At 44.4% G+C, this 14,430-nt stretch overlaps 1 protein-coding gene across 1 annotated transcript in view; it reads left to right on the top strand.

Moving 5' to 3' along the window:
- Positions 1-14,430, top strand: part of LOC115553642 (CUB and sushi domain-containing protein 3-like) — a 251,189-nt gene that overhangs the window by 41,722 nt on the left and 195,037 nt on the right. Inside the window, 1 exon segment of the mRNA XM_030370072.1 lies at positions 11,035-11,278. Coding sequence (XP_030225932.1) covers positions 11,035-11,278 — 244 coding nt within the window.

Genomic DNA, 14,430 nt, shown 5'->3' with positions numbered 1-14,430 from the left:
TTGAACCACACAAAGGAGACACAAAATGAGGCATCATTGAGCCGCATGTAGCTTATGCAGTGCTGATGATGATCAAATATGTGCTTTCTCTTATTAAGTCACTTTACTCTACATTTTCTCTTTATGACTCCTACATTTAGTCTTAATAGACATTCATGAGATAATGTAGCCTGGGAACCAGAGGAATCTGGTTTTGAATAATAAATGTTATTGGCAAATGTGTCAGGCCTCCCTCCCTTTCTAGGAGATTTCCAGCAGATTAGCCAATCAAATCTATTCATCAAATATGGGGCAGGTTTTATACAATGACTGTACAGAGATTCGGGCTAGGGACCACCTTTCAGGCATTTTCATAAACAACCAAGATGGATGTCGCTGATGTGTAAAACTGCTCGTTGCTCTGATTGGTGGAGGTCTATCTAACAACGTTTATGACACCCTTCAAAATTGAATTAACGAATTGGCCGGGCGATGGTCAGGCTAGCGCTAATGCTACTTACTGTATTGTTGTGTGTTGTTTTTTCTTCTATAGCTGATCACCAATTTGTGGTCAGTATTTCTCTACAGTATATGGCTAATGACACTCTAACAATGGCTGAGTGCAGTAGGTTGCTACAACAATAACGGATGGATTATGTGACCCTGAGAGAATGCTTGACTTGTACAGTGCGGCATGCAGCCAGCCCCTCTTGATGTAATTGTACACAATGTTCTTGAACTTTTAGGAAGCCGTGTGGATTATAGAATCGCGCTGCTTTTATGGTGCCCAGACCTTTTCAAACTACAAGTACAACAAACTACATATTTTTGTGGAACCAAACAATTATGATGCTCTTATGTTGTGGTAATGTCTGTTCCTGCACTCATTCACCGAACGACCAAGCGACTAGCCGCCCTGTACGTGACTTTTTGAGTATATTTTCCTTTTGACACATTTGCGTTAAGGTTTCCACACAAGAAGGCATGTTTATGGTTAACCGGTCAGCACCCCATCACCGATTTAAAATGTTTTGCCTGTCTATATATGTATGCATGTATGTATGCATGTCAATGATGGCCTCATTGCACTCCTGATCATCCCTGGAAGGAGGGATTCCCCCACACTGCGTTCCTCATGATTTTTTTCCTTGCTAATGAAGAGAATATACCTATATTTAAGGGCTATACAAATACAATTGAATTGAATTGAAGGCAGACTGCGCTTCGTTCACACTTCTCCGTCATGGCCCGCTCCTGCCTCAATCCGTTTGTGTGGGGCGCCTTTGGTGGCTCACAGAAGCATCACAGGCTCCATCAGATTTTTTGGGAGCGGTGTTTGGGAATGCTCTCTTGGCGCTCGCCAGAAGCAGCCATCCGTCGGAGGCCTCGGTGAGCAGCTCCTGCTGCTGCTGCTGCCCCCTTCGCTGCTCCTGTTCTCTCCAAACCCGTGGCCTGCTTCTCCGCGCAGCCAGATGGTCCTTTGATCTGCTTTCCCTCAGAGAACCTGCCCATTCTTTTGATAAGCGACCTGCTCTCCAATGTGACGCACAGGCAGACTCCGTACCTCTAGCTAAGCCTGTGACGGCGCTGAAGACAGACACACAGCACACACTTCTTTCATACACCCCTGGCCCTCGCTGGCTCACTGGTAACCCAGTTACCTGTGGCTCCCATCCAGATCTTCACACATATTTGATTCAAGCTATGGATTTAGCACCGATGGTACGTAATCGTACCCGGTTATCATACCACAAGGGCATTTTTTGTAGCTTTGTTTATTTATAAAAAAAACAATTTGGAAGAGATTCACAGAATTTTCTGTTCAATGAATTGGCATTTTCTAAGCCAATTTCTTGGACAATGAACAATGTCCATCCAGACATTTTCGATATCTACTATTTATTAGGGTATATATAAACTGAGGATATAAGACAATATTGGAACCTTGCTTGCTATGGTGTCAGGATCCTACTGAGATGTACTGCTTCCGTTTCAACTGACCTGTGAGGTTTGGAAAGGCATCGTAAAGTAGGCTAAAGATGGAGAAGGTTCCGGAAGATACAGAAAACAAGGACAGTCAGGGGAGAAGAGTGTGAGGTTGTTGAAACAGAGAAGAAGCGAAAGAGATAATATAGAGATGGATGGATAGAGGGAGTTAATTAGAGACGATGAAGCCCATTCTAATCACAGCTCTGCGTCACCAGATTCTCCTCAAGTACCCTCCATCTCCTCACTGTCTCTGGACAGTCATGTATCTATAGGTGGTGTGACAATGAGCAAGGGGGCTTAGGAAACGTGAGCATAGGAAGAATATCAAGTAGGGAATGATCCAGAGTTACCAACAGTGATGTATATTTGCTACTTTCATCTATGAAGTTATTGGCTTTTTATCAATTTAATCAGATGAAATGAAAATATTCCTGCTCGGCTCTTTGAGCATAAGGTTTTCTCGTTGGCACTTATAAATACCATAATGATGTTTGATAAAAGTGACCTAGCTAGCTTATTAGCCGGTGTGATCAAGCTGTGGAGGTGGATTTACCATGAGGGATACAACTATTCACTGTCTCAGTGGCCTCTTGCCAGTGGCATAAAAAGGTTTTAGACTTGGCTTGGAAGGGTTATCACCACCTGGCCAAAGTAGGGGCTAACTGTTGGCAACCTGACCTGTGGTGTGTTTTGATTCTTTTTTATTATTATTAATTTGTCGATTTTTCTCTCTCACCCTGCCAACAAATTGATTCCATTTCCAACACGACTACATAATTGTAATGCTTTTTTAACTGACATTTCGTACAACCTACTATGCCATTATAATACAATAAAACCATTAATCATGACAGTTAACAACCAAAATAAAGTTTTGCGGATGTGCCCTTTTCCTGAACGAGTGCTATAGGGCAACGTCTCCCCTGTGGGAACTATATGAAAGATGCGTTCAACCGGCAAATCCCCGGGATTGGAGCCTTGTCTGACGCAATATTAATTGTATGTCTGCAACTGTGCAGAAGTTCAGATATCAAATTATTACCACTGCTATCAATTATAAACCATTCCTTACCCTGGGTAAATCTACTCAACGTATTTGAGGCGTCGCGCTAGCGTGGGGGATTATGTCAAAGGAGAGAAACTTTGAGTTTGTGTTACAGATTCCGCATTGATTCCTTCCGTCGTCGTCAGGGCGAATCCAAGTCAAAAGACTTGAGTGTCGTCTATCTGATCAAAGTCAAGGGTAGGCAGCTTTAATCCCTCCTCAAGTAGCATTATGCCGCTGACGCTAGCGATGTAAATGAGCCGTGCTAATCCATACCATCATTTTCCCCCCATTTTTTTTCTCTCTCTCATCTTTTGGCTTTTGAAAGAGACAAATCCCATTCTCTTCAAATCAATCGCACACTTTAATGATTATCTTCAAAACGCGCAGACAAACACTCACTGCCTCGCCCTTTCTTATCATGTGACTTAACCGCTTTGGAAGACCCGATGATGGATGCTTTAGCGCCGGCCAACGCGGTGCTGGAGACCGGTTTATTGAGACTGAGCGCATGGGTCAATGGGACACGGCGGCATCGTGTACACCAGGGATGCAACCTCAGACCACCACACCTATGAGTCATCCATCCATCGTGATACAGTCCTCCGAAGCCTTCCGACCACGGTGAGTGTTCTTGGCTGGAGGATTATCGTGCATAGGTGGTTCTGTAGAGACACTGTATGGGAACCGGCCTGTCTTGGCACGTCTGCGGTGCACCATAATGTATCCATCTGTCAGGCCCTTATTCTCCTTGGGCGTTGTGGCTGGCTGCCGCCTGCAGAAGGCAACGGTAACATTGAGTTACGAGGGATCTCTTCAGCGTCAATCAGAGTATTGGGAATCCCTGCCCCATCGCGAGGAATGTTGGGGTTTCATAATGATGAATTTTACAGTGTAAAAATTATTAACTTCAAACGTTATTCAACAGTTATTTATTGGGATGAACTGTAGATTTAGTGGTGTCATTTGAATTATTTGACTTTTACTTTGCTAAAGTGCTAAACTCTGCGGAATCAAACCGATAAATGGTGATGTTGATTCTGAGAGCATCATAATTAAAAGTATTGAAATGCGAATAAATGCAAAAAATGTTTTGTTGTATCAACCCAACAAATACCCACAACCCTGTTTTGACATAGTCTAATATTTGCTCCCACTCCAGCTCCTGTCCGTTGTAGAGTCACAGATTCCGATGCCATTTATAGAGCAGACATAGTTCAGAACACTTGGTGGGGTTAAGACCTGTCTGAGCCATGTTCCTCGCCCGTCTCTAAGAATAGTTTGTTTCTGGCTGACATTCCTCCTGGGAGAAAAAATGTACCTTAATGCGGCCCGGCTATGACAGACCTCAAGTGAACTTTCCTGATACTGACATTTTGAATAATTGTTAGCAGGAGGCCGCGGTTACTTATTTCCAGTCATTCCTATCATCATCCTGCCCTGATAAAGACACTGTTTTCCTCTTGCCAGCCAGTGTTATGTGTCTAGAAAAGGGTTATTTCCCCACACATCGTCCTCCAAAAACACTTTAAAACATTGGGGCTGCCGGAGTGCATAAAAAACATCAAATTACGCCGGCGTCGTCTTTTAAAATATGCATTCTCTCTGAGGTCTTATAATGCGTGAGTTTGTGCTCTTTCAGCCAGTGCCTTGCTGTTTCTCATGAACAAGATGGCAGGTTTGGTTTGGGCTGCAGTTGACCCCTACTAGATGAAGTAATTCAGCCCATAAAACCTCCACCTTGTGTCGGTCAAGACTCTGAGCTTATAGAGGTTTGTACCGTAGCAGCATATGATTTCCGTGATCCCATGAAACCATGCCCGTAGCCAGCTATGAGGTCACCGAGGACTGGACCTCTGTGTTTTTTTGTAGAGTTTGTAAAATCCTAACCTAATTAAAAGGTCAGCGGTTGAGAGCTTCTCCGCGATGAGTAAACGCTTAATGCAGTTAAGACGTGTTACTTTTTGTCCGTCGCGTGTGACATTTCTTGGTGCGTGCTCGAGCTGAGCAGCCCCCCCGCCCCTAACCAAACTGAACCCCAATAATTGAAGCCGCAGATATTGTGTCTTCTCTGCATGTAATGTTTTCTGCATTTTCCTACTCGATTACTTTCAGGGTGTACACTTTAATTGCTTTCATGTGGAAAGTTGTCTTGCTTTAACTTGTCACAACAAGATATCCTTACATATCAGATGCCAGAATGAAAAGGAGCTTATAAATTAGGGGCCATGTGTTGTACAAAAACACATTTGTCTTCGGTTTTAATGCACTCTGGTTGGCTTTGTCTGCGTCCATTGATATTGTCTATTGTGTCAGTCATAAAGTGCCTCGATTAATTACTTAAAACGGAGACTACTTACGTTCTCTGCCGAAGCTGTCCTTGGTTTAGGTGTCTCTTCATTTGTATTTAGGGGGTTTATAACTTTGTACAGAGGCAGCCAATTATATACTTCCTAAACCAATTATGTTAAAAGGTGTTATTTTGATGTCACTAATCTCGTTGGCCTTATACGTTTGAACTCAAACTAATGAGACAGTCCAGTTAATCATTGCTTGCATATGAATATTTATAAAAACACAAATGGCATGTGCATGGAAAATATCCCATTTCTAAACGTGTTGCATTTCTTTGGTTTGTTCAATAAGAAAACTCCTTTTGCATTATCATTATTTGCTGAGTCGTTTTGGTCTGTGAATATAAATGGCGGCTTAACACTTGGGGGCCATCCCTTTTTGGGTGGTCTCTGGCCACTGGGGGGGGGGTTAGAGGTCAAAGCCCATCAGTGTCAGCATCGAGTCACGGTACGCCTGACAATTAGCCGGGGCGTTAGCGACGCGTAGCCCCATGGTCGCTGTCACCACTGTTGCCATGTTGCCCCGTAGCCCCGGCTCGGTGAGTGACGGCTGGTGTAACGGAGAGCTGCTGATGCTGGCCATTTCATGGTTTGTTGGTCCGTTCTTGGCTGAGGCCAAAGCAGGGTCTCGCGTTGTCGCACACCATGATTGATCGTCGTAAAACTCATAAGATATATATTTGATCAAGCCTCAGCGGTGAGTTATTTTGAACAACACCGTGTATTACGTTTTGATGTTTTGCCAACAAACACTGCTGTCGAGGGAACGTCTGTCTTAATTTGTGTGTAGTCGTAGCTGTGTGTGTGTGTGTGTGTGTGTCTGTGTCTGTCTCTGTGTGTGTGCTCAGATGAAAGTACCTGGACCATCACACACCCTCTTTGAAAGCGAGGAAGCAATAAAGACCAAGCTCTCACAGATGTGCATGAATTGAGTGCATGGGGTGTATTGTGTGCATTTGCGTTTCTGCGACTCTGCGTGTCTACCAATATGTATTTTTTGTTTGACGTTGTGCGTGTACCAATATGTATTATTGTGCTCCTGAAACATTGTAATAAGCCACTCTTGCCTTTGTGTGACAACAATGGACACGGCGTGGTGATGAATGTACTTATTGTACATTGTTGTGGGTCTTGCCTGGACACTGTTGTGTAGCCCCTTTTTTTCGCTTTTGCTTTCTCTCCCTCGCCTCTGCCTTGGCTCCCGTTTTGTTCCCTCCTTATTTGCTCTTATTCTCTGTGATTCCCTCTGCATCATAATGCCTGTATTTACAATCCAGGCGGCGTACAACCGCCGGAGTGTCACTGATAGAATGCAAACACATCACTGTCTCCACCAAATCACTCTGTGGTGCATTACCAGCATTGATTAGAAAAAGGTCACGATGGTCTGTGTAATTGAGTAATGGAACACATCCATGTGTGTGTTTATAGGAAAGGGCAAATGCAAAGTTAATCCATAAGCTTTATGAATGACTTCGTTCCTTTATGATTTGATTAACTTCGACGCATTGACATGAGCCCATCCGGAACAAGGAAGATGAGAGATGGGTCATGATGGAGCACGTGAGGTGGATACCTTTTTCGACGTCCAACCGGATTGCTAATTAATCCTGCTAGCGCTCAAAGGTCATGTTTGACACCCAAGAGTCACTGGGGGGTTGGAGGGGTGTAAGGGTCGCCACCCCAGCTGGAGAGAGGGCTAGACGAACCATAACAGCCAAGGGACTTCTGGGTCGACAAGGGGGCACTGGGAAGGCAGTGGGTGTACCACCATCATTTCCCAGTTGCCTTTGTCAAGAGTGCAGTGTCTTGGACGTGAATGTTTTTCTTACATAACAGGGTAAGAACTCAAATGATTTCCTGAATCGATTGGATTCCGATTTTCAAGGTCTCGATTACAAAGGTTCCGATATTGATTTAGCTAGGGGATACGTTGCAGGGTGGTAATGTTGGATTGTTGTAGAGTTTTATTGCAGTTGGCTGGTTTAAACCGTGCACATGGCTTATCCATGTGCCTCACCCAGCCCCGTCAGTCTGACCCGGGCCAGGTGAGGCTGCCTAAACCAGCTATCCTCAAGTGGTACTCACTGCAGACAGAGCCAAAGCAGCAGAGTTGACAGAGTCCAGCTCCACCCCCCTGGACCTAGTCCAGCTGATAGGGTTGACACTAGCCAATCAACCCAGTTATGGGTTGGGTTATGGTAAGGTTTATGGGATAAGGTAGTGGTTAGTTTTAGACTATAAAGTGTCTTGGGAACAGGGAGGTCTGTTCCCTTGTGCTACCAAGTTGTATGAATGAGTTGGGGAGGGGCTGGACCTAGAGGTTGAGCAAGACTAGGTTGAGCTCCACCCATTGGCTCTGCAGTGAGCAGCCTCTCACCATCATCCACACACACTCCACAATGACCAACACACTACAGCAGTCAACCAAAACGTAAGGTGATTTTGCCAGAGGCTGGCTGCGCGAGTCTCACAAGGTTAAGGCTTCAAGCTTCAAGCATCCAGGGGAAAGGTCACATATTGAAAGATTTGATCTTTGTGCCTTGTAGCGACCCCGTTTTGAATCCAGCCTGTGGTCCTCTGCTACACGTCATTCTCTCTCTGCCTCAACACACTTCCCTGTCTCTCTGCAATGTCCTCTTCCCCAAAAAAATCGTATTACAAAAGGATACAAAAATCTATCCTGGGATTGAATTAATCCATATTGGTTGAATAAAAATTCACATATCTTTTCGGACTCACCACCATTCTCAACCATTTTACTTAATTTTTTCTGTATGTTTTAAAGACATAATCCATATTTAGGTTTAGTTTCTTTACACATTCCCAGTTAATTTACTCTCTCTCTTCATTCCTATCTTTTGTTTCGTTTATTCATAACGGCGCGTTACTGCTATATTTGTTCTTCCCTCTCAAACCCATTTACCACAGCCCTCCTCCCCTCTCCCGACGGCCACTCTCTGGGCCCCTAACCAGGGCTCCGGTATCGACTCTGAAGGTTAAACGAGCGATACGGCAGTCTCCGGTCTCCGAGGAGCTTCTTTAATTAGGGACCATAACCAATTAAAGAACCTCGCTGAGCATTATCTCTCAGTGTCCACTGAAAAGCCCTCCCAAGACCTCCGGGGGAGTGTGTGGGTTGCTGGTAGAATTTATAATAACTAATTGTTGTCAGAGGACACGAAGAATATGAAGTTTTGCTATTTAGGACATGTCTCGTAGTATGAATGTACCGGCGTTATTTCCTTTGGTATGTTCCTTTTCTGTCCTTTCAAAGGCGATTGTTAGTTTAATATGATTCATATTCCAGTCCCCAACATGGTTTAGTTACAATTTGTCCAGCAGCATCTCTCCTTCTCCGGGCGCGTGGGGTTCTGCTGGGCTCATTACCCTCGCATTGTGCATGTGCTCCCGTTAAAAGACAAGGATTGAGCTAACGTGCAAGTGCACCCCCGCTCTCCCCTGCCCTCCCCTCCCTTTCATCCTCCTTCTGAATGTATCCACCTCTTCGTTACCATCGACCAATCATGTGATGCAGACATTTCAAGGGGGGGGTGGGGAGGGTGGGGGTGGGGGTGGGGGTAGGCGGTGGGGGCAGCTCTGACAGCCCTGGAGTGGGTAGCTGAGCCATCAAAGGTTTTAAATGGGCAGCGGCCTCAGTGTCACATATTAGCCTTAAATTATCCCAGAGCTGTGAAAGCTTGACTGTCATTTAGATTCTTTGAAAACACAAGCCAAAGAGAGGGAGTGAGGAAGGGAGGGAGGGAGGGAGGGAGGGAGAGAGGGGGGAGGGAGATTAAGTATCCAAGGGGGATTTGAAGAAAATCATCTAAAGGTAGATGGGTGGGGGGTTGCGGGCGAGATAGAAAGTGGGAGAGGGGTCTAATAGAGATGCCTTTGGGCTTGTGAGCATTGAATATCGGCTCTTGTGCCACTGACTAATTTAAGGGGAAAAATAGATCGGAAAACAATTCTGAATGGCTGAACACTACTTGTTTGTTTCACTCAACATGACTCACTGATGAGAATTAGAGGTTTTCAGGGGGGGTGGTGAAGTGGGCGAAGGAGACAGTGGGGAATTCGATACTGCGAGAAATTAAGTCATGTCATCCGCTACACATGTATCAGGTTGATAAATATTGTTATTCCTGTCAATGGAGGTTTGAAGTGTGTCATTTCCTAATCTTTTGGCTTTGGGGCTCCATTATTTTCATATTCAAGGTTTCTTTTGGATTCATTTATAAGTAGTGTTTGTCGGTTAAAACTGTTTTGACTCATCGCTCCAGTTAATTCAGGAAATGTGAGCAAATCTAAATCTATAAATGCTTAGCTAGCACTCCTGGTAACCTTTAATTCTGTAGCACAGGACAACGGTTTGAAAATATGTCTTATTGCAGCATGTCACTTACACCAATACAAATGACTCATTCTTTTCTTGTGTGATTCCACCTCTGACCTTTAAGATAAATATTGGTGGATATTGCATACAGCTGCTTTTATTAACCTTACTGTTAATAAATTAGTGGCAACCTCAACCTCCTTCTCCTTTTGTCGTTGTTGCCACGATTGGCTGAATCTTGCTTGATTCATCCTCTTACCTTGAAGATCATTATTGTTGGTTATTAGGGATGGGCAAAATTATTATTTTCCGGGAACTAGTTCTTTCAGTTCAGTTCACTATAACGATTTGTTTGTTTGATTCGTTCGTTTTGATTCGTTTGTTACGTCACATTACGTCATTTGGTGTCTGCCCCCCCCCCCCCGCGAGATGGCCGTGAGCATAATATAAACGACTTCTAGGCTCTAACCCCCGTGAAAATCGAGAAGATATACTATATAGTGTAACCAAACGTCCCACCAATATTTATACCACTTGCTTACTCTCTATATTTCATTCATGGTTTTACATTTATAATTTTATTTTACTTTACATTTCATTCTTCATTATTCAGGCATTACAGAACTTTCATGGTCATAAATAAAAAATACGAACTGCAGTTGAATTTCTTTGTTTGTTATAAATTGACGTAGAATGGAGCAAAGACTCCTGGGATTGGGAAATGCGTTTATCCAATAAACAGATGGAGGTCAAGTCTATTTTCGAAAAAATGTAGGGGGATATATGAGTGGCCCCACGTCGAATGGTATGACCCAAGATATGTCAGACAGAGAAAGCGCGCATATTCGACGGTACCGCCTTGTCATTTGTTTACCCAGGTGCCATTGCAACACCATTGCTACCTCTCATTGGCTGAATCTTTGAAAACGTTGTAGACTCAATCAATATAAGTCGCGGGGAGACGAAGCTCTGTTCGTTTGTATATTTTATTTACGTGACCATATTTTTGGTTTATGTTAAAAAAAAAGATCAAAGAACCAGTTCTTCTTGTTTTGGGGAACCAGTTCTTGTCGTTCACGTTCGGGATTCGTTCGTTGTGAACGAATCGGTCGCGACCGACTCATCCCTAGTGGTTATACATACTGCTGCTTTAATTAACATCACTGTTAATAAGTAAGTTGCTGACTCAGGCTCCTCCTCCTTTTGTCCTCAATGCCACGATTGGCTGTGGACAATCCAACCCCAGCAGTCTTGTCCTCTGTCCTTCCCGTCAGTCATTCTCACACTATCCCCCTGACACGCTCTGACCTTCATCTGTTGATTGACAGCGGAGGACACCTGCGGAGGCACTCTGCGTGGCCCCAGCGGCCTCATCTCCAGCCCCGACTTCCTGGGCGGCGGCGCCTCCCCGGGGGTCAGCACCGTCACCGCCGGTAACCCCGGCAACGGGGACTGCAAGTGGACCATCCTGGCGGACCCGGGGGACACCATCTCGCTGGTCTTCACCGAGTTCCAGATGGACGACAAGTCAGATTACCTGGAGGTGGAGGGATCCGAACCGCCCACCATCTGGTGAGTGGATTCTCTGGGGGGGGGACTGAGTGACTGACCCCGTCCGGCCGCGGGTGTTAAACAAACTGCCGCCGGGTCGGACGCTGCGCTTTGCCGTATGGGACCTGAGGTTGTTGTGCGGTTTACACCCCATGTCCGGGGATTTGCGAGAGGTTCCTTGCTGTGTAAATCGTTGGCAGAATGGTCGGGATGGAGGACAAGAGAATCCTTTAAGGGTGTGATTAGGGCAAACACAGGACATCCAACTGCACAGGTCTGCCTGGTGGACCCTGGGGCTCTGAAGTCTTTAATCACTGATCCAGGGAATGATTTAGCCTATATACTGTTTAATTATGATGGGTGCAGTGTCTGCTGGATGTGTTTTGTGGTGTATTATGGGGAGGCATGGGCGACATGTGGCTCAAGCGGTAGAGTGGGTTGGCTTGTAACCGGAAGGTTGCTAGTTTGATCCCCGGCTCCTCTTAGCCAAGTGTCGAGGTGTCCCTGAGCAATACACCTCACGCAAACTGCTCCCGATGAGCTGGCTGTCGCATTGCATGACTGACACCCCCGACGGTATGTGAATGTATGTATGAATAGGTGACTGTTAGGCAATATTGTAAAGAGCTTTGAGTGGCCACTGGTTGGAAAAGCGCTATATAAATGCAGTCCACATTTATTTTGTAAAGGCTTGAGTTAACGACAAGTTTGCTTGTAAATTAAGGATTAAGTCGGGTGCATTATACAGATTATTATGCCAAAGAATGTTTATTTTTTAATTCATGTTTCACTACTTTAATTAACACATTGTAGTTTGCTAATTTCCAAAGCTCTCCTTTTGGTTGAATTGAACTATAAGGCGCAAACATAAGTCCCCAATTGAAGCCAAGTGCTCGGCAGAAACACAAAAAAACAACAGATTCTATTGCGTCAATCAGCCATCCTTGTTGCCGACCTCCTGCACTACATTATTCTCTCTGCTTCTTTATTCATGGTATTTATACAACATTGTAATACAGTTACACAACCGTTTTGTTGTGCAAGTGTCAAAAAACGAAGGTTGAGTCTAGTCGAAGGAATTGCAATTCATCTCACTTATTTATGGTTGTCAACAAAAGTGCGTTCCAGTGCTTGGCATTTAGTACATCACGTCAGTTAAAACTATTCAGACAGGAATGGCTCGTCCTGAGCCTGAAAATTACAGATTCTTCTGCATTTTTTTTATTTTGGCACGGCATTAGTCTGATAAAGCGTTTTTATGTTTTCCTGAGTAGCTTAACATCTGTAACTGCACTTGACGAAGAGAATAGTTACATTCATAATAATAATACAGATTTATAAGGCCTCACAAGTGTTGTCCCTAACGCGTACAAGTTCAGCGAAATCCATTTTGAGATCTAACGAGACGCGTAATTATTATGGTCTTCTATTTGGGCTGATGGGAAAGTCAGTCCCTCGCGAGGCACGGGACTGACCAAATACTACTTGACCGATTAACCTTGAGGCGTGCGATCTGCCCCCCCCCCTGTCACTTTGCGTGAACGTGATCATCCTCCAGGTATATGTGATCCTGCCAGAGATTAATTGGACACGGTTCAAAGAAGCACTAATCAATCACTTAGCAATGAGCTCTTTTTTCCCTTCAGAGTCGCCGTCGGGGAGTCTGATAGACAGTGTTGGGTACCAGGAGTTGAAAAAAACTGTTTGCCGGAAGGCTGGAGAGGCGAAAAGAGTGAAAAGGAGGAGGCAGCACGCGTGGCGGCGACTGCCAAGTGTGTAGCCAGGGTTGAGGCGCGAGTGACAGGGAAGTGATGTCGTGTTATGACAGCCCCGCAGGTAAACATCTTGGCTTAAAAATATCTTCAGAATGAACTCGTTCACTGACCGGCGCGGTGTGTCTTAGTAAGCCAACAGCTGGGGGTTACTTTATGCTGAGTGGATGATCTGTTGACTACCAGGGAAACGGTTTGTTGCCTCAATGTCATTCAAAGATGTGTTTTTAGAATATGAAGATAAAACTAAGATCCGTCAGGGGTAATATATACGGCTTCTAAACACCAAGGTGACAATATGAGAGGCCTCTGAGTTGCCCGCTTTGCAGGCTATAGAGTTTTCATTTTAATCTGCATGGGTCACTTGGGACCCACTAAGTCTGGTTAAAACAGAAGCCGCTGTCTGGCCGAGGTAAATAAAGAGACAGGAAAACAAATGAAACTAATAGAAGCGAGGCGCGAACCACACCAGCCTCTGCCTGTAAAATAGTTTGCTCTTTCTCCCACTCTCTTTATGAGCACTTGTGATTGTGTACAAGGCCGTTGTACAGCCCCGCTTTAGAGACACCGCAACGTATTACACCAGCTGTGGGTAGAGACACAAAGCCATCAATTTACCCCTTGAGTTTAAGAGCTGCATAACTATGATTGACAGCCAGGGGACCTGTGGGCCAATCAGACTCAGCATCTGCTTCTAGAATCAGAGTTGTATTTTTTTGGTGGTAAATTTAGCTTTGATTTCCTCTACTTTGTAGTCATTTTATTATTGCGTGTAAAATATTAATTAGAATTGTTTGACATTAGACCTTTCAAATTATCCTGGATAATTTATTATCTAAATTAAATCAGAATTGATTCGTGTTGGGATTTCAGTGAGACTGGTTGCGTTCAGACTAATTCAGACTTGCTGGTGCAACCCTAACAGGTGGGTTGCACCAGAAAGGGTTTCTTTCAGTTTTGTCAAAGGACTGTTCCAGCCTGGGTCATTGAACAATTGTAACCCTCTTTCCTGGCTTCACGGAAATATACCCACAAACAGAAACCCATGCTCCCAGTCTGGAGTAGAGCCTTTAGTGCTAGCAGGCTCTTGCCATAAATGTAGAAAATGAGTAGCACTGGGTCGCGTTACTTCTTTTTTTGTGGAGAAGAAAAAGAATATATCGTCATACAAGTTCTTTACTTGACAGGGTATTATCAGGAATACCCAAATACTACTGCTGTTGTTATGTTTGTCTTTGGCAGAGTTGGTTCAAGGAAGTAGTATTGATCTATGATATCGGTAACCAATTTTTTATTGGAGGAGGGAAGGTTAGATGCTTTGATCACCCAGACCTGTGAGATCCTATAGCTAATCAAAGCTAACACAAGGATTTGTTCAAGAATGTATTGTCATTTCCGTTG

This window comes from Gadus morhua, chromosome 11 (assembly GCF_902167405.1).
Source record: "Gadus morhua chromosome 11, gadMor3.0, whole genome shotgun sequence".
In the NCBI taxonomy this organism is placed as follows: Eukaryota; Metazoa; Chordata; class Actinopteri; order Gadiformes; family Gadidae; genus Gadus; species Gadus morhua.
The sequence above is the reverse complement of the archived record's forward strand: the minus strand, read 5'-3'. Positions and strand labels throughout refer to the sequence as shown.